The sequence below is a fragment of the Phyllostomus discolor genome, chromosome 13 (assembly GCF_004126475.2).
Source record: "Phyllostomus discolor isolate MPI-MPIP mPhyDis1 chromosome 13, mPhyDis1.pri.v3, whole genome shotgun sequence".
Classification (NCBI taxonomy): domain Eukaryota; kingdom Metazoa; phylum Chordata; class Mammalia; order Chiroptera; family Phyllostomidae; genus Phyllostomus; species Phyllostomus discolor.
In genome coordinates this window covers 38,047,479-38,067,151 of record NC_040915.2, presented here as the reverse complement: position 1 = coordinate 38,067,151, position 19,673 = coordinate 38,047,479, and the positions used below count along the sequence as shown (strand labels likewise).

The following is a 19,673-nucleotide window of genomic DNA, read 5'->3' as shown; positions in this document are numbered from 1 at the left end:
GTCTCAGCGTGTTTGAAATGCCAGCCCTCTGGGCCCCCGCACTTCGGGCGCGTTCTGGGTCGGACCGGGGAAGTGGCTGCCTGTGCAGATGGAGCCGAATGAAGATGCGTGCCGACGGGGAGTCAGCAGTTTTTAATCAATATCTTGGTGACTAAGTTTAGAATCTGATAAAACCAATCGGATGTCAGCGGGGAGTAGATGGAGTTATTGAAACATTTCTTCAGCTCCTTGGCCCCTTGTAACCGCCCCGTGTCCGCCTGCCTGTCCTTCTGATGCCACCTCTGCCACGGCCCCTTCCCGTGGACCGCAGACCACAGACCGCAGCGGAACAACGGGGCTCAGGGCAGGTGAGCAGCCGGCAGTTACGGGAACACTCTGCCTCTGTTAGAAAATGTCCGAGCTAATGAGCTGTTTTAAAATTTAAGAACAACTCCCAAAAGCATAAAAATACATACCTCCCAGGCTAGGAGAAGGAAGGAAACTCATCCAACATAAACCTGGAAAAAGGGAAAACAACAAAGAAAAAAAGATGGAAACAGAAAACACATGAGGAGGAGACGTGCAGAGTTCCCAGGAATCTCCGATGTTACAGGCTAAACCCACCTCGCCCCCGCCAACCCCAGAGATACTTAGATTGGACTAAAAAATAAAAAGTCACTCCAGTGTTACTCTTTACAAGGGAAACATCTTCAACAAAACCATATAGAAAGAATGAAAATAAAAATATGGAAAAAAAATGTACCATGAAAGTTTAATCAAGATGGTTAGATTGCTTGCAAAATGTGGCAGTTACAGGAAAGAAAACTGTGATCATGAATGATGGAAGAAACACATCAGGAAGACAATGATTAGTAAGGATACAACTGAAGCACTAAACTACAACCTTTGAAGTAACAAGTGTTAGAAACCAGAATGCAACAGAGTAAACACTGGCTGTGTTTTGGATGAAAAGTGCAACAGTTTCAAACCATACATCAGAGACCAGATCTGAGTGCACTGTAATTGAGTAAGTCGGCAATGTGTGCACACAGCGAAGCAAGCCTCCTCCGACCGTTGGGAACGAGACCATACAAACCGAAGGGACTCCTGGATTCAGGGAACATCGTAACAGAAACTGCCGCCTGTGTGAGACAACACAAGTACAAGGTGGTGAGAAATCTCCCCTCTCCTTCCTGACTCGGCAGGTTTGTGTGGGTCCGGTGACGGGCAACCCTGGGGCCTGTGCTCGGCTGGGGTCGGACCCGGGTTTCCAGACCACATCCAGCTAGTTTTCACCCGAACTCAAGGATGTCCAAGTCACTAGCAGTCAGGCCGGATTAGGGAAAATTCAGCCAGCCCCATCTCAGCTGGGGAGCTGCATGTGGAGGGCGGCTGCCCGGGGGTTCTCCACGGCCCACAAGGGCGCCTGGTGCTGACACCGCACTGCGGCACTTTCACTGAGATCTTCATCGTGTGCGGGGTCTGAAAACCACAGTGCTCAAGACAAGCACCGGGTCTGGCGACTACTCTGGGCAAGTGCCTTAGTTCACCACTTGAGGTTGAGTGGCCAGGGGAGGAACCCCAACTCCACGAAGCTGTAGCTGCTACAGTACCCCCCAGGACGAGCCCCGGACCCGCTGGCCCGTGTGGTCTGCAGGCAGGCAACGGGAGACAGACTCAACGCAAAACCAAAATGTTAAAAACTTTAACAATTTATTAGTCTCATTTATTCAGTAAAATATTCACATAATGTCAAAAGAATGGAATGATAGAGATGTAGCCAACTACCTTTAATTGCACATAAATATTTAAAATCTAAAAACTCCAGGGGATCGTCACACTGAGTAGAAATTGATTCTTCAAAGCAAGTATTGCTTTACTGTTGTCCCGGTCCGGTCCCGAACACGACCAGCAGCCCGCAGCGGGACGAGGCGCGCGCCAGCCGCGCGGTTTCTGGGCGACGCCCGGGAGCCCCGCCGTCAGTCCAGGAAGAAGATGTTGTTGAACTGCGTGGCACACAGCCTCTTCACCTCTTCTGCGAGGAGAGCAGACACGGTGCGTGAGGGGGACCACGCTTCCTTCAGGGTCAGGGGGCATCTGTCAGGGCCCTAAATTCTTCTGGGGTACACTTGGGGGTAGGTAAACGTCTTCCTTAACTGAGACCTTACTTCTCAGAAGCCTGGGTAGGAAACGCTAACAGATGGAGGAAGACAGAGCCCGACACGCCCCAACACTCGGTGCCGTGTAAGAGGCACAGAGAGGACGCACACCCGCACCAAACGAGCGGGAGACGCCCGCGGGTCAGGGGCTGGGAGCGGAACCTCTGGGGTCTGGAGAGCCCCGGCTGCCGCCCCGCACGTGGGCCAGGGCCCCCGAGACACCCCTGTCTGCCGCGGCTCCACCGCACTGAGCCGTGTCTCCGCTGAGGTTTCCGACGCACGCCACCGTCGGTGTGTGTTAACGAGACAGAAATGTCACGGGCCCTGGAGGGCACATGCAGAAAAAGCTCCCACCTCACTCTTCTTACAGGCGGCACCGGGGCGCATCGCCGCCCCCAGCCGTCCGCTCTGTGCCCTGGCCTCTCTAGGAGCTGCTGAGGCTCGGGGCCCGGGGACAGTGGTGCCCCTCCCCCCCAGAGCAGCAGAGCTGCCCGGACACCCTGCTCCGCGCACACAGGTGGCCGTAAAGCCACAGGCGGCGTCTCGTCACAGGAACGAGGACGACCTCTCCTACACGGCGTGGGAAGCCACGGGGTGTCTTTCCCTTTCGCATTAGGAAAAGTAATTTTCTTCTGGCCATCGTCACGTTTCCTGTGACACAGGCAAGTTTCTCACACACTTTTTCTAGGAACTAAAGCTACAGAAGAACACAGAATGGACCAAATGGATTCCTTTTAAGCAACAGAGAGGCATCTGCTTAAAACCTCAACCGCCATGAGGCCGCCTCACGTTTCTCAGTGCAGGGAAAAGACTAGTTTGTAAACGGTGGAAGCACTGAAATGCGGCCCGGGCACCAAATCCTAGTTACCATTTACTTCAATCAGGTTGGCATTCTTCTGGTTCAAGATCACGTAGAGCTCCCGCTGGTCAGACTTCTTCCCCACCACCCAGTAGTCGCTCATGGCTTTCACGATGATTTCCTCGTCCTCGTCCACCCTGCAAGATAGGAGTTCACAGGCGACGCTCAGTGCCAGTGGGGCCAGGCTGTGGGGAACGAGCAGTGCAAAGGAGGAAACAGGAAACTTGAGTCACTGGAGAAGTTCGGGGAGTCACGGGCACGTGACCGGGGACGCCGGGGCGTAACAACCCGCCCGGGAGCGGCCCCAGAAGCCCGGGGCCCTGGGTTTGGAGGCCGACTCCTCCAACGCCGCCGCCACTCCCGCCAGGGAGGGGACCAAGTCGGAGAGGCGGCGGGCGCGCATTACCGCGTGAAGTCACTGTTGATGTCGCCCAGGATCTTCATCAGGTCCGGGTGGACAGACGTCAGGGACACGCTGGGGGTCTTCCTCATGTGGATCGTGCTCTTCTCCGCCAAGTTCATGTGGTTGAAGTAGATGAACTTGAACTGGGGCTCCTTCTCAGACCTGCGGAAACAAACCAGTGGGATGGTGACACCCTGAAGGGGTGACCCCGGCTCCATGACGAGACCCTGTGCCGACATCGACATCGTTACAGCTTCACCCCGGGAGGCGGAGCCCTGCGCCTCCGGGGCTGGGCCTTCAAGGTGAGGGTCTCACTGAAGGCGGGACAGGCTCTTCCTTCGTTAGCGACCCACTTGGTAAAACTCTATGAGGTGTTCAGTGTGACGGGGCTTTCCGGAGTGCTGCAGAGTATTTTTTTAAAAACAAAAATGTCTAAACCATTTCATGATTTTTCTCAGTAGCAGTATGTTTCATAAATGGCAATCACTCAGTTATTCCCTGAATTTTTTTGTAAAAAATGCAAACAACATTGGGACAGGCCATTTATCCTCCAGTGGAGGGTCGGCAAACCGCAGCCCTGGGGCTGAATGTGGCCGCTCTTCTCCGTGAAGTTTCAGCGGACCACGGCCGCACCCACTCGCAGGTGTGGTTCTCCAGGGCGGCTTTCACGCCAGCAACAGCTGACCAGCTGCAACACATACGGCCCGCCAGGGCTGAAGTGCTCACTAACCGGAGCCTCGCACCGACAGAACCACCGATGTGGGGACAACGGCATCCGTGAGGGCCTCCCCACGGCCTTGCAGACTGCAGGGGAGCCGGCGATCTAAACATAAGACAGACCAGGCAAGTACTGGAGGTGGAAGCAGGGTTCTTTGTAAAGCCGAGGGAGAAAGCCCCAAGTAGGACGCTAAAGACAGAAATTAAAGGCAGTGATTAACCCAACTGTCTACCCACATACACGACCCGAGCTCATAATCGTAAAAGAGAGTGAAGTCGAAGTTGAGGAAAGAGCCCTGCCGAGCCGGGGGGGAGTGACACTGAGTCCCGAGGAAGAAAGACGAAGCTCTTCAATGCAAAGGGCCGAAGCGCACGAGTGGCGGCAATTCTCGGCAGAGACAGCATGCCAGTGCACAGACGGAGGGCGCCCGACCAGGGTCACCTCTCGGGCTGCCACGGTGCAGAGTGCGCGGGAAGGCGGGCTGGTGGCGCAGACGGCTGCCCCCTGTGCGCCGTGGACACGTACCCTCTGCCCGTTTCCAGCCGTTCCTCCTAAGGGGCTGAGCAGGTGCGCGTCCCCGTTTGCTCATCCCGGAACGGGTCACAACACCAACCGCCGTAACCCGGGCGCCCACTCAGCGGGAGGATGACCCCGCAAACAGAACGCCTCTGTCCAGTGAACACCGCGGAGCCGCTTCAGAGAGCGAGGCAGATGCGTATTCACTGGTGTCAAAGGGCATTTATGCCATTTATTTTTTAAAGCTACAGATTTGTAGCGTGATGTATTTTTAAAAACCCACTAAGTAAAAAAACTCCGTGTGTCTGTCACTGTGTTTAGATATGTGTACAAGTCTAGGAAGACAGAAGCCAAGTGAGATTTCCAATACTTGTATTTCTGAACTGAGAGATGAACAGAAATTGCTCACATAAAAAGGGAAAACTTAAAAGTAATTGAACTTCAAGTCCTTGAGCAGAAAAAAACAAGGCATCGCACGGATCAACAGGAGCTGAAGACTGGACCACCCTCCTTGGTGCCCGTCCTTCCAGGGGTGGCCCGGCTCCCTAAGGAGCATGACAAGGGCTGCAGCTCGTGGACGTGACTCAACACGCAACATCCCGCCCTGAGCAAGGCCCTGGGGCGCTTCCTGAGCAGGGGCTGCGGAGAAAACGGGCCGCACACCCCCAGCCTCCACCCCCAGCCCCGGACTGGGCCCTGGAGACGGCGCTGCTGCTGGGGTCCCCCTCCCCTCCTTCAGGGCTGCCCCTCGCTCCCCGGCGGGACAGGAGTTCTGGGGGTCCTCTTTGTGAAGGAGAAGGTGCCTGACGGCAAGCTGACCTCTCACGCGTGCTGACGAGCGGCCGACAGTCGTCCCGCCCACCGAGGGCACACACAGAGCAGCCTACGCGGCCGGCCACCTCCCAGGGGTGGGGATGGCCCTAACTACGCACCATCACTCTCGACTTAGAATGCGTGTGACCCAGAACCGATTTCACTCACTTCGGCTTCCTTCAACATAAAAAAATCTGGCAGTTTCACAGTAAAAAACAAACAAAAAGGAACGATGAAGCAGCGCTTTGAAAATACAGTTTGGTTGCTCTCCTTCCTCGACGGTCTCTTCCAAAAGTGAGTGAGCCGCCGACAGCAGCGCTCCCCGCCCCCCGGGGCCCGCCGGCTTCCCCAGCGGCCTGGCGCCTGTGCAGGGCCATGCACCGTACACGTACCAGGGTCACTGCACACACACGGGATGTTAGTGACTGCTCAAGCACGCGGAAGTCCACATAAAGGGGGCTTTTATGTCTCAGAGAACTGCCCATCTGCTCACGTGATTGGCAGTGACTGAACTTCCATGGAAACGAGAGTCGAAGGGGGCCAATGACTTTCCCCGGTGCTCTCAACCCTGACGAGCTTCTCCTCGGGTCTCCTGGTGCTGGAGCCCTTCGGGCCACCAGGCAGCACCACCCACCGCCCGAAGGGCTTCCCGCCAGCCAGCCTCGCCCTATTTGTTTCTGTGCAACAAAGCAAAGGGCTTGCAGTCTGTACAAAGCAAAACCCTACCAGTGACCGCTGCCGGCGTGAACCTCACAACCTGGGCTGGTCACGTGGGACGTCACAAGGCCAAGACTGCAGGCACAGGGAGCCCACCTCAGCCCACATGCTGACGCCACAATCGGGGGACAGCCAGCCCCGAGCACCCACGTGGGGCGAGCACGCAGGAGCAGGTCCCCAGAAAGCTTTCCAGGAGGGACTGAACAGCACACTCCTGTTCTTTGGGTGCGGAGAAAACGTGACTTAACACCATCCACATCCTCAAGGAAAAACCGCCCTTATCCTTCTAAACCCAGTTTGAAGATGCTTGAAAGTAGACACAAAACGAAATACAGACCCAGACACTCTTTTGTTGATGTTAAACTGCTCACAAATGTCAGAAGCCAGCACCGTGAGCTGGGGCCCCACAATGCTGTCCAATCTTCGGCAGAAGTCCAACGTCGGCTGCACCGAGGCTAGCAAGTAATGTAAGAAATACCAGTAAGTGTTATAATATTTTAATGTTTTGTGTTAAAAAGGTCAATATTCATTGCATTGTCTTAAGAACAATTTTGCCATCCTTACTGAACTAACAATTCAAATTAAACTTTTACCAGATCTGGAAGATAAATGTTCTGATCTCCCTGCCCACCCCCTCCTCCAAACAGAAAAGAAACAGAAGAATCCAAATTAGTTTTACTTAAGATTTAAAAAAACGCCAAAGACCTCTCTCACTGTGAATACTGACTTAAGCACATCCTGTGGGACAGTGCATTGGCTGTGTACCCCTGGTGGACACGAGGAGGTCAAATACGTAACAGTGCACAGCACCCAGGGGCCACGTTTGGTGCCTCTGAAGTACGGCCTCGTTTAACTCTCAAAGCCGCCCGTGAGACGGGCGCTGTTGTTAGTCAGGAGGCACGGAGAGGGGCCAGGCCCTGCTGCCGCCGAGCAGGAACGCCGGGACGCGCGGCGGTCCCCGACGGGCACAGTGCCGAGGGTGGCCCCTGCGCCCCTTACACAGCACACCGATCACGCTGGAGCAGAAGGCAGCAAGCTGCGGGGGAAAGGCCTGCCACCCGAGGCCGGAGTCAGACGCAGGTGCGTACCTACCATCGATCATGAAGCACACGGCTGCACTCATGGCCTGGGAGGAGAGAACAAACCAGAGGTCACCCACTGTGCCGGGCGGAAGGCCTGCGAACCGGGCAGTGAGTCTGTCTGACTCCTGACTGGGGCACACTGACTTTATAGAGACTTTTTTAGTCAGCTGGAGAAATCTGGACATGAACTGACTATCAGGTGATATTAAGGAAGGACTGTTTCATCACGTGTGAAAACAGCACGGTGGGCACACAGATGTCCCTGCTGGGCAGAGATGCAAACCGAAGTGTTTGTGAGTAAAATGACATAATGATTTATAGCGCTCTAGCAAAACCCGATATGCGTATAGTATGTGCATGCACATGCATGTGCACACATGTACATGCATGCACGACACAACCTACACTGCTCTAGCAAAATGTGCTCAGTGTGTGCACATGCATGCATGCACATGCGACAGGGTCCATAACGCTCTAGCAAATTTGCATGTGTATGCCATGCATATACATACATACACACACGTGTGCACACATGATTCAGCATTCTAGCAAATGCATAGCATGTATGCACATGTTCATGCACATGCACACATGACACGATCCATAGCACTCTCGCAAAATTTGCATAGACACATATACATATATGTGACATGGTTTATAGTGCGCTAGCAAAAATGTATATGCGTGTTAAAAAGTTTCCCTTTTATCTTTCTTGAAGCAAGTCAGAATAAATTAGTCACTGCATAAAGTAAAATAAAATGCTCTGACAAAAAAAATGCAGACAAGACAGATAAAGATTAGCAGCTTGTTCATTAATTAAGCTGTGTGATGGGCACCTGGGGATTCATCATTCTAGCCTATTTTTGTGTATATTTGACAATTTCCACTAACCCAGTGAAACCCCCCCGGCTAAATAATGTCACCTAGTGTCATATTATAGCAAATACTGAGGTCATGACATTAGCAAGTAAGAGCAACCTACAGCACCCAAGACTATAAATAAAATAACCAGAAAAGTCGAATTTACCCAAGCAAAGTGCGTGTGGAAAAAGAAGAAGTCGACAGAGACAGCTTCACAATAAAAAGAGCCACAGAGGCCTTCTGCGGCGTCAGGCCCCCACCAGCCACCGCCTTAACGTTCTCGGGAGCACGGCTGCACCTTTAGGCCCGTCCCGACCTCCTCCTGTGCCTCCTCCCGCTGCCTGGAGCGTGTGGCCACGCGGCCCTCTGCTGGTCACCCCGCAGCCCCAAGGGGCTCACTTCTCGAGCCACCAGTCACAGGCACGAGCTCCTGAGCGGCTAACTTTCCAAGTGAGGACACACAGGTCCCTGCCCGTTCGCCCCCCTCCACCCCCCAGCTTCTGTCAGCTGTAACTGTGTGCACGCGGTGACCGTGACCACCTACACTATTTGGTGACTGGCCACAACCATCACTTGCCCACAAACAGGCCGCACCACTGGTGGCTCAGGGGCAGTTCTGCCCGGTACGTGCCGCTCTGTGTGTAAAGTAGTTTTGAACTGGATGCCAACTAGTTTTCTACAAAGTTCCAGTCTCCAGCCCTTCTGGAAACGTCAGGACACGTGAGACGTCGGCGCTGCCTTCTGAGGGACGACCCGTGGGTCTGAGCCGCTGCCTCCCGGGCCATGGGCCACTCTGGGGTCGCACTCAGCGGTCCCCAGGGAAGCCCCATCCTGCTCGTTCCGTTTGTCTACTATTGGCAGGGTTCATGCAGGTACGTGTGTCGATTTTTTAAAATGTACCTTTCCGGTCTCCATTTAGAAACTTGAATTTCAAGTATACGTATTTTACAAGAATACAGAACAGGACAAGGAACCCCCTGCACCATCGCCTCCCCAACAACGGTCAAGGACAGTGGTGCCCTGTCCGCCGCCCCATGCACACGGTCTCCGACACCCTCTCGTGTGGTCACCCACGTTTCAGCAGCTGTCTATCAAAGACACAGACCCTCAGAAGCACCCCAGAGTGGCAGCCTGAGGTGCTCCAGACTCCGCTGAAACACCACAATGGCAGAAAATTATAAAAAGCAAGTATTTAAATTTTCAGAGGGAAACTGTCGGAGGGCAGACAGCAAATGGAGGAATGTTTATCCATGAGAGCCTACGAAAGCTTAGTGTTTATTGCTTTATAGCTGTAAACACAGATACTAGAAGATCAACACCCTAAAGTTCCATCTTAAAACCTATGCTCTTACAGCGTTTTTCCTTTTTTTTTTTTTTAAAGATTTCCTTTATTTACTTTTAGAGAGAGAAAGGGGAAGGGAGGGATAAAGGGAGAGAGAAACACCGATTGGCTGCTTCCCATACGCGCTCCGGCTGAGGACCGAACCCACGACCCAGGCTTCGTGCCTGACTGGGATTGACCTGGTGACCTTTTGCTTTGCACGACGACACCCAACCCACTGAGCCACTCCGGTCAGGGCTCACGGCATCATTTCTACGCCTTTACAAATGAAATCATACTCGTACCCTCCGGCGGGACAGAAGACAAATGCTCAGCCTTTCTTCTTGAACCCAACACCGCCTTTAACATAAATGTGTGTCCTTACAGGACAATATCTGACAGACACTGAGACCGTCCTCACGGAATGAGCAAGCCCTCGGCTTCCAGACTGCAGCAAAGGCAAGTTCACTGCCGTGTGGGCAGGCCCGCAGCGCAGGGCCCTACCCCAACACGAGGGACACCGCGGCCTCATGCGGTTCCTCTTCACGAGCAGCGAACTCCTGTGCAGGAGCTGAAAACACACTCGTGGGTCCGGAGGGCACCCGTGTCGGGTTTTACAATAATTACCCCTTCCAGCTCCCCAGAGACATTTAAGAGGCCTGCATACCTACTGTGCACACACACAAGGAAGGTTTACTTGAGGGTTAATTTAGAACCCTGGAAGGAAAAGCTGTTGTTACCTTATAAACGATTAAATGGAGGGCTTCGTAAGTGTCGTCTGTATTTACAAAGATTTTGGGGAATCTGCATTTTGCTTCCGGGTCGTTCAGGTTCAGGGGTCCAGTCAGAAACCTGGGAAGGAAGCAGAGAGACGACGCGGTTCGACCAGGAGAGCTGGGAGCAGGAGCACGCTCGCTGGGGCACAGCGGGTGCGCGGTCGCGAGTCTGCGGGCTTGGTTCCTTCTCGTCGTTATTGTACTGCTTTCCGCGGGAGCAGCTGTGAACCTGCTTAGTTTACCCTGTGGAAACGCAGTACATTCTGGCTTAACATACAGCCATTGTTTTTGGAAGCTAGACATTACTTGGAGAACACCAAGTCAGCCCTGGCTGGTGTGGCTCAGTGGACTGGGTGCCCGCCTGCAAAGCAAGGGTTCGATTCTCAGGCAGGGCACAGGCCTGGGTTGCGGGCCAGGTCCCCAGCAGGGAGCGCTCGAGAGGCAACCACACATTGATGTTTCTCTCCCTTTCTCCCTCCCTTCCCCTCTAAAAATAAAATAAAATCTTTAAAAAAACCCCCACCAAATCATATTTTAAAAAGTAATGGTTTTAATTCATTGGAAACTAGAGAATCTCTCCGCTGATCATTGTCAATCAAATAGCGCAAAGGTAATTCAGGGTTTACGATTTTATCTTTACCAAAAACATAGCAAAACCCAACACTGCGTACCAGAGACCAGAAGCCCTACCTTCCGTAGTGTTGAAGGTTTCCCGGCATCTCTGCCCTTACGGGAGAATCCCTTCCTGCCAGCTGCAAACAGATTTAATTAACGTTGAGAAATGACCTATTAGAATATCTGCTTTCAAAGCTTTAAAAAAAAAACAGCATTCCCATCTACTGGTTGGCTCCACGCCACTTTTCCGTATCAATTTCCCATATCTGTCCCCACCAAAAAGAAGGGAGGGGACACAGAACGAATTTTAACCAGAGCGGTCACAATGTGAGTCCGCTGTGCCATGTGCGGTCCAGATCTTTCACGGCAGTGAGACCTCACTGCGTGAGACCTCCCACGCGGGCGGCTGACACACGCTGGCAGTGACGTACATCACTCGGCTGCGCCTCATCTCGCCCGTGGGGAACGCTCTCTGCCTGTTCTCCTGGCGTGGGAACTGGAGTCTGTAGGTGTCCCCCCACCCACACGACGCGTGCATAGGCGGGCCGGGCGTCACGCGCAGGCCTGGGACAGCCAAGCCCCCGCTCCTGCCGGGACACCGTGCCCCCTCCTCGACGTCTCTCTGGTAGCACGCTCCCAGTTTCCTTCGCTGCAGTGGTACTGCTTCAACTGCACAGGAAGATCCCACTCCGACAGTCACGTCAGCTAACACCCTGACACTCGTTCGCACACGCGTGTGTATCTGTCGAGAGAGACAAGGGGCCCGGCGTACCTCGGGTTCGATGTGCCTGGGAAACAGCGACGTGGTGAGGTATTTGTACAGGATGCGCATGTCGTCCTGTTCCAGGCCACTCCTGAAACGTCGAAGGGCACTGCGTCAGGGGTCTCGCGGCCTCGGGGGCGGCCCTCTTGCTCTGGGGGCACGTTCCCCCCTCCTCCTCCTCTGAGCTCGCGGGCACGCCAGGAGGTTGGACTCTCAGCGCCCTCCCCCCTGTGTGTGACAGGCCCCAAGGCCCTGGGCGGCCCCGGGCGTGGGCCCATCTCCCCTACCCGCCTCCCCACGGCTGGTGCAGCCTTTCCAGGGCCTCCCCTGATTTCTGTTTTTTAAAATTCTCGCCCGAGGACATGTTCATTGACTTTAGAGGGAGTGGGACAGAAAAAGAATAAAAGCAAAAAAAACAATCAGTTGCCGCCCGTCCATGCCCCTTCTGGGGACTGAGCCTTCGGCGTGCAGGACCACTCTGCAACCGACGGAGCCACCGGGCCAGGGGGCCTCCCGTGCGGCCTGTCTGTGTGTGTGTGTGTGTGGGGGGGGTCCGCGCCAACCCTCCACTGTGCTGTCCTCGTGTGGCAGAAGACAGCCAGGGCGGAGGCAGCTAACACAATGGGAAATGCCCAACCAACAATTTGTTAGGTAAAAAAGGTGTGTTTTCATCTGGAATTTGTTTTCAAAATGAATTCTCCTGAAAACCCATCAACGTGTTTAACAAGCGGATTCGAGTGCCTTTAGAGCAGCCCGTTTTCCTTCCTAAAACGGAGCCACAGGCTTTCGGCAGGGGAGGGGGCGGGCTTCCGAGGACCACAGCACCGCAGCAGCTGCCGGAGGCTCCCAGCCGGCTCCCTCCGAGCCCTGCGTCTAACCTGACAGCATTTTCTCCACCTTTCAGGGAACCAGTTTTAAACTCCTCTGCTTGTCAATGTTAACCAAAACCACCCCAGTTTCGGTTTAAATAATCACCACTGTATTTGACGACATCTGTAAGGTGTTCCCTGCATTGCCCCCTTGCCGTCGGTTTCGGCTGGACAGCCTGCCGCCACCCTGGCCTGCTGAGTCCTCTCCTGGAGAGCCAGCCCGCCCGTCCACGCCACCCACCAGCCAGCAGCACACCGACAGGCCGTGCCCACCGGCACGGGTACCCACCAGATGAGCTGGTCGTTGTAGAGGAAGGCGGTGTACTTGACGATGCTCAGGCTCTCCTCCATTCTGTTGATGAAGGACTGGATCTTCAGGTAGGTCATCTTATCCAGCGGGAAGAAGCTGATCCCCCCGAAGATGTCCAGCAGGTCGCACGACTGCAGGTGCAGTGTTTGCAGATACTGCAGGGAGACACAGGGCCCGGCGTTTCCCGGTGAGTGCCCGGAGGAGCGCAGCGCCCTCTGGCACCGGAGAGCCGGCAGCGCCGCCACACACCGGCCAGCAGCACACCGACAGGCCGGGGGGGCTCCAAAAAGGAGTTCAACCCCCACCGGTGAGCATTTACTCAGTCCTGTGTTCTAGCTCTCGGAAGTGGTCGATCCCCTGCACACTGCCCCGAAGTGCGGCCAGCCTCACCAGGAACCCAGACGGCGGCGTCGCGGCTGTCCTTCAGTGCCACCTTACACTACAGTCACGCTCACAGCACACGTGGTCGCCTGTGCCCACGGGTGGGGAGAAAGGCAGCACACGCAACCACAGCAGTCAGGAGGCGGTACGAGAGTGTGCCACCACGGTCCCTGACGTGCACAGACGAACAAGGAAAGCAGCTCACAAAAATGCAGTAATTCCAGAGTTGGGACCGAAGGTGGCGCAGGGAGAAAGTGAATGAGGAGGAGTCCTCCGAGACGAGCAGGATTCGCACGGAGGCTGGGGGAGCTGTGCGAGGTTTCGTCTGCAGCGAGGGAGAACCAGGCTCGTTCTCCTCAGGACCCCTCGCTCGCCACGTGGGGAATCACACCGGCACCCACTGACGTGCTCAGATCTGCGTCCCTTGTGCTCGAGTCAACACAGGTTACGCCTGTCTAGTGAGCAGGGTCAGTCCACAGGAACGTGCAGCTCCGTGAAGAGTGTACATTTCTCAAATCACCCAACCCGCCACACAGTAACTCCACTTTTGAGTGCGCTCACTCGGATGGATGCAGTGGGAGCAGGGATGAAGCTGAAGGGTATCTCAAGATGCTTTAAGGCAGCGGTCCCCAACCTCTTGGGCACCAGGGACCGGTTTCGTGGAAGACAATTTTTCCACGGACCAGGTGAGGGGGTTGGGGGAGCATGGTTTGGGGATGGTCCAAGCACATTACATTCAAGCTCTCCTCCTGCTGTGCGGCCCAGTTCCGGGCCGGCACCAGCCTGCAGCCCGGAGTCGGGGACCCCTGCTGTAACGAGCCGTGCACCAACGGTGAGACGCCCTGCTCCTACCACAGGGTTAGGAAATGAGTCTGACTGCAAGTCTAACGAGTTTCCTCCCCAGGCAGGTTTCGCCACAGTGCGTCTCAAGCTGCCCCTTTCAAGTTCTGGGGGGTTTTTGTACATGAGAAACTTGTCTGTGTATTTCTCCAAAGGCCTGCCTGAACACTGCCAAGATTATAAATAAAATTCAAGATACTTACCCGATGGAAGAATTTCTCTAATCGTTCCTTTAGGAGCCTGACACCCCCGTGTTCCATGGCTCTCAGGAAGGTGCCATTGAAGAGCTGGTGGTGGGAGAGATTTCAAAACGTCAGTTTGCTGTGCCCTGCAAGGCCCGGTAGCACAAGTTCTTCTCGCACTTTTGGAGTCATTAATTCAACTTATTTCAACCCCCCGTTCCTTTTTAATACAGAATTTATTCACACGGGAAAGCAAGAGTTATAAAATAAGTCACCAGAAGTTAACACTGTTAAGTGATGTAGTTTTTAATGAAATCACTCAATTATTTTGGGCATGTCTTTAACCTCAGTGCATACCTAGGTTTGACTTTACATAAGTATCACCAGACTTCTTAAACCACACAGTGTGTGTTTTCCTCAAGAACACGGGCTGTCTCATTCACAACGGGGGTGCATTCCTAGCACAAGGCCCGGGGTAGGGAAGGGGGCTCGGGACTCAGGGAGTGAGTGCACGCGCACACTCAACACTCAGGGAGTGAGTGCACGCGCACACTCAACACTGCTCCGAAGGCCCCATAACTTCCTCCCCTAGAACAGACACACGGCCACCGGCAGCCATCTCAGGAACTATTCCCAGCAGCCCTGGGAACGGGGGTCCCCGGCCGGCCCCACCGAAGCGCGCACGCACGCCGCGCTCACCTTGTACATGCTGTAGCACTGCTGCAGCACCGAGCTGTACACCTTGTCCTGCGGACACAGAGACGGAGCGCACGTCTCAGGGCGGAGGGCGGAGGCTCTGCTGCACGGCAGAGCCACAGTGCCTCCGGGCAAAGCAGTACGCCGCTCAGGAGCGTGACCCCGCAGTGGTGCGTGAAGACAGTGGAGGCGTCTAAATTCACTTAGAGAAACCAGTAAGCCTAACTTGGGGAGGGATTTAAACACAGACGATTAGTGGGAAGAATCAGGGAGACGGCGGCGTACGTACACAGTTTTGTGAGACTGCACCGATGTGGACAGCAGACGTGCGGCCTCACTATGTGCGCCCTGAGAAATGTCTGCAACGGAGCTTAAAACGGACCACGCAAGCCACTCGACAGATTTACTAATATATTTTTTTTTCTAAAAACACAAAATAAAAAAATGACATTACCAACAACTCCTCCTCTTGGTATTCAACAACTGGTTTTCCATCTTTACTCTGCTTTTCAATGATAGGATTCCGAACAACCTACGAAATTTGATAAACTGAAATTACACAAAGAATCAATTACGTGTTTTCAATTTTCCCCTAAATTTAAATATTTGAACATGTCACAACACCAAAAACATACTTCTTGAAACAGCTACAAGAACAAATACACTGAATAGGAGTTTGATTTTTAACTTGAAACCAATTTTATCGTAATTTTACTTGGATGCAATAGCCAAAGGACTTTCCTAGATTCTTAGCAGTAACGACCACCCGTAACTTCACTCTACAAATTCAAAGAGATATGCTGTGTGAGTACATACCATGACCATCCAGAAATTTTCTTCCGGTTCGTTGAAGAACTGCCTGTTCTTCTGTGTATGTAAAGATTTTGCAGGTTTCGATGGACTAAAGGTCCTAAAAGGTTAAAAGTACAGGTTGGGGACAATTCTCCAGTTTAAGCTGTAAGAATTCACTGAGCTTTGCAGAAGCACATTTCAGAGCATTACCTTGTAAACTGTACAATGGCCTCACATAACCCGACATTTCTAATTTTTTCATTCTTCTCTACTTCATTTGGATAATAAAACAAAATTTTATTTTCTTCCTAGAGTAGGCACAAACAGAATCACAACATTAATATAACCATTTTTTATCTTAGCTGTTGACAATGCTGTTTATTGTCACCTCTCATGCCATATATGCTTACGTCAAGAAACAATGCAAAACCAAGCAAAACAAAACAAAACAAAACTCCCAAACCAAAAAACCCTTGGTAGAAAAAGAACGATCTTCTCACTGCATAGAATGCTCACCAGACTGAAAGACAATTGTGATACTTGTTAAGCCACATGTCATCTGAAGTAGCACTAGACTACTATTCTGAAGCTCCATCTTTGGAGGTCTTTTCTCATGATAATTTGTAATAAACACACCTACGCTTGTAAAAAAAATTAGTGTATGCGTGCCCACGTGCATAGACTTACAACTCCCTGCAAATTAAACGCAGCAGGTTCACGGACATTTAGACAGAAAGCCTTTAAAAGGACTGTCATTTGCTGCCAACAAAACCTAGCTCCAGACATCTTCAGAAGAAGTGACGGTCCCCACCTAAAACAAACACAAAACTCCTGGAACTTATTTAGTAATTGGGCAACCTGTCCGAGGCTCCTCCACATCTGCATTATCTCAGGGCTACAGTCCACCGTTCCTGTTCCACGCTTCGAGTCGGGGACGCCCAGTAATAAAGACACAAGCTCAGTTTTACTCACCCCAGGACTGATGCAAAGAGAAAAGGCTCAACCCGAGTGAACCTCCATTCGACACACCGGCACTGATCCGGGACCTGAAGCAGACCCAGCCTGCGCTGTCTGGCCCCGCCGCATCCCCGGACCTGAGCGCACGTCTAGCACTTAGCAGACGCGTTAACGCTGCTGCAGGAGGACCGAGCGGCGAGTGCTGCCTCCCAGGCGCACCCCGCGATTCCCCGGGTCCCGGCGCCGGGCGGCACCTCCCAACCCCGGTCCCTCCTCGACCGCCGGCCGACGACAGCTCGCAGCCCCGCTCCGCCTACCTCTCCCTCGCGCGGCCCGAAAGTCGGATTGTAGATGAAAAAGCTCAGCAGAGCCGGCGGGAACTGCTTCTCTTGGGCTGCCCCGGCCCCGGCCGCCGCCGCCGCCATCCTGGCCCGGCCCCCCGCCTCGGGAACCTCTTCCTGCCGGTCCCGAGACAGCCGCCTCCGGGAAACCGCACTTCCGCCTCCCTAGCCGTCGCCCCGGAAGTGGTCGCCACCAGCCCGGAAGAATAAGCTGCGGCCCAGCGTCCCCTTCTGGCGCGCCGGTATGGTTTTGTTCCTGGGCAGACGTTTCTCATAGGACAGGTAAAGTGGAGGGGGAATTGTTGTTGTTGTTGTTCTTTGCGCCCAGATCTCTGTCCCGGATAAAAGGGGTGTCTGCTTGTCCGAAGAAAAATGAACGGAGCGTGGTTTTTCGTAGAAGGAAGTGTGAAGGCGCCAAAGGAGCCCCCGGGTGGAAAGAAACGTGCGTGCACTCAACGGCGCTGTGCCCATCTTCGTCACTTACAGAGCCCCTTCGAGCACTTAAGGGTTTTGTTTTATTTTTTAATCCCGGTTTGAGGAACCTCAGGGGACCGCTTGGATCAAACCACACTCGCAGGACTTTGCACTTCAGCTCCCCTGGCTCTGGGAAGAAAGGCCGCCGCAGAGCGGAAGGCGCTGCCCTTGGGAGGCACTGCGTGTGCCCCACACGGGGCCAGAGCCTGGCTTCCCCGGAGTGCCAGTCCCCTGGCCTCGGCGCGCAGGGCATCACCCTGTCCAGCTTTTAAGATCCACTTGCTTTCGAGTCCTGTGGACTGTGACACACAGTTGGAGTGGCGCGTCCCTTCTGGTGCCTGGCATTCGAACTCCTACAGCTCCTCTGCCAAAAGCAAGATCTCGGTTCAGGTGACCTCCTGTCAAGCGACGGTTGTTGGCATCAGTTCGACTCGAATAGGAGTCCCCAAGTGGGGGTACAGTGAAGAAGGGGAGTGTATTCAGAGCAAGCAACTCCACCGTGATCCTGTGCAGCTATGCAACAGCGAGGCTGTGAGCAGCCCAGTGTTGCAGCCCCGCCCCTCTTGTGCAAGACGGTTCCGCTCAGCTGCAACGAGACGCCTCTGCTGTGGTCCACCCTGGTCTGGCCCAGTGAGACCACTTGCTGTAAAGCTCCAGCAGGAAAACACGGCCTTGGGTGGATGAGGAAAGCATATTCCCGGAGTCCAAGGGAAGCTGACTAATACAGAGAGAAGTGCCCACCCCTAGTGCCTGATTGGTCCATTTTCATGCTAATGAGGACTCCAAACCCTCCATTGGACTGGTCCAAAAAGCTCTGTCCCAACTTGTCCCAATGAAGGCACCCTGATTGGTCAGTGAAAATGTTAAATGAGGATTTAGCTGTGCAGCTCCAATTGGATGGGGAAGGCTCAGTCCTAGTGGTTGAGCTAGGATGCCAGGAACTCCCTCTGGAGGGCTGGCTCAAATGGCAGGCAGGCAGTTCAGTGCAGGCTTCCTCCTAAAGTGTGGCTTGTGTGAGAGTCCCCTGTTTAGCAACAGTCGCTAGGCCACTTTTAAATTTGGCCCAATTAGCCGCCAAGATCCCTTCTTGGTAGTTTCTTTCTTGGAGTCAACAGTCCTCTGTCCCAGATTTTTAGAAACAGGACCTCTTTTTTTTTTTTTAAGATTTTATTTATTTATTTTTAGAGAGGGAAGGGAGGGAGATAGAGAGAGAGAGAAACATCAATGTGCGGTTGCTGGGGGTCATGGCCTGCAACCCAGGCATGCACCCTGACTAGGAATCAAACCTGCGATACGTTGGTTCGCAGCCCGCGCTCAATCCACTGAGCTACGCCAGCCAGGGCTGAAACAGGACCTCTTATCCAGCCTGGCAGAATGGGTCTTCACACTTAAGGAGGCAGTTTAGACGTGAGGCAGATCTGGGTACGTGTCCTAACTCGATCTCACCATATGTGAGACCTTCGACTGACTACCTAACCTTTCTCCAGCCTGGGGCTCTTGTTTGTAAAATGGTTAACAATAAATGCTTTCCTTGAGGAGAATTCACTGTAAGAATGAGAAGGGACTATGAAGTGGACATCTAGTGCCCAGCACTTAATCATTAGGCAATAAATGATCACCATCATTCCTTGCTCTTGAAAGACTTTCCCAACACATGCAAACCAATACACGTGATACCCCCCATTAACAGAATGAAAAGTAAAAATCATATGGTCATCTGAGTGGATGAGAAAAAGCATTTGACAAAATTCAACATCCTTTCATGACACGGTATCTCCACACACTGGGTCCAGAAGGGATGTACATCAGCCTACTAAAGACCACATACGACAAACCCACAGCTAATGTCATGCTCAGTCTGAACATGGAAGTTTGAAAGCTTTTCCTCTAAGATCAGGAACAAGACAAGCCACTGCTGGCCATTCTTAGTCAAGATAATACCGAAGTCCTTGGCAGAACAGCTAGGCAAGAAAGAAATAAAAGGCATCCAAGTCATAAAAGAAGAAGTAAAATTATCTCCATTTGCAGAAAATGTGATCTCACACATAGAAAATCTTAAAGACTGCACCCCAAACCTCTTAGAATTAGTAACGGAAGTCAGTCAGAGTTTCAGGATACAATGTCGATACGCAAAAGGCAGCCCAGTGCACTGCTGGTGGGAATGTGAACTGGTGCAGCCGCTGCGGAAACCCGTGTGGAGGCTCCTCAAACAACTAACAATAGAACTACCTTATGATGCAGCAATGCCG

At 53.2% G+C, this 19,673-nt stretch overlaps 1 protein-coding gene across 1 annotated transcript; it reads right to left on the bottom strand.

Annotated features, from left to right (window-relative positions):
• Nucleotides 1–1,675: 1,675 nt before the first annotated feature.
• Nucleotides 1,676–17,129, bottom strand: CCZ1 (CCZ1 homolog, vacuolar protein trafficking and biogenesis associated). Its single transcript, XM_028528070.2, has 15 exons — nucleotides 16,927–17,129; nucleotides 15,863–15,960; nucleotides 15,677–15,770; nucleotides 15,315–15,392; nucleotides 14,864–14,911; nucleotides 14,186–14,269; nucleotides 12,741–12,916; nucleotides 11,592–11,673; nucleotides 10,895–10,956; nucleotides 10,169–10,280; nucleotides 7,257–7,290; nucleotides 6,502–6,619; nucleotides 3,404–3,562; nucleotides 3,007–3,134; nucleotides 1,676–2,014 (listed from the first exon to the last, which is right to left on the bottom strand). The coding sequence occupies exons 1-15, from the start codon at nucleotides 17,032–17,034 to the stop codon at nucleotides 1,959–1,961; spliced, it is 1,437 nt and encodes a 478-aa protein (XP_028383871.1). The 5' UTR covers nucleotides 17,035–17,129; the 3' UTR covers nucleotides 1,676–1,958.
• Nucleotides 17,130–19,673: the final 2,544 nt, after the last annotated feature.

Excerpts from the sequence above, each read along its gene's own strand:
- CCZ1 (XM_028528070.2), bottom strand. The coding sequence starts at position 17,034 with ATGGCGGCGGCGGCGGCCGGGGCCGGGGCAGCCCAAGAGAAGCAGTTC. Across the intron at positions 12,917-14,185 it reads TAGAGAAATTCTTCCATCGG|TATCTGCAAACACTGCACCT; the intron begins GTAAGTATCTTG and ends GTCTCCCTGCAG. Across the intron at positions 6,620-7,256 it reads CGTGTGCTTCATGATCGATG|CCTCGGTGCAGCCGACGTTG; the intron begins GTAGGTACGCAC and ends ATTACTTGCTAG.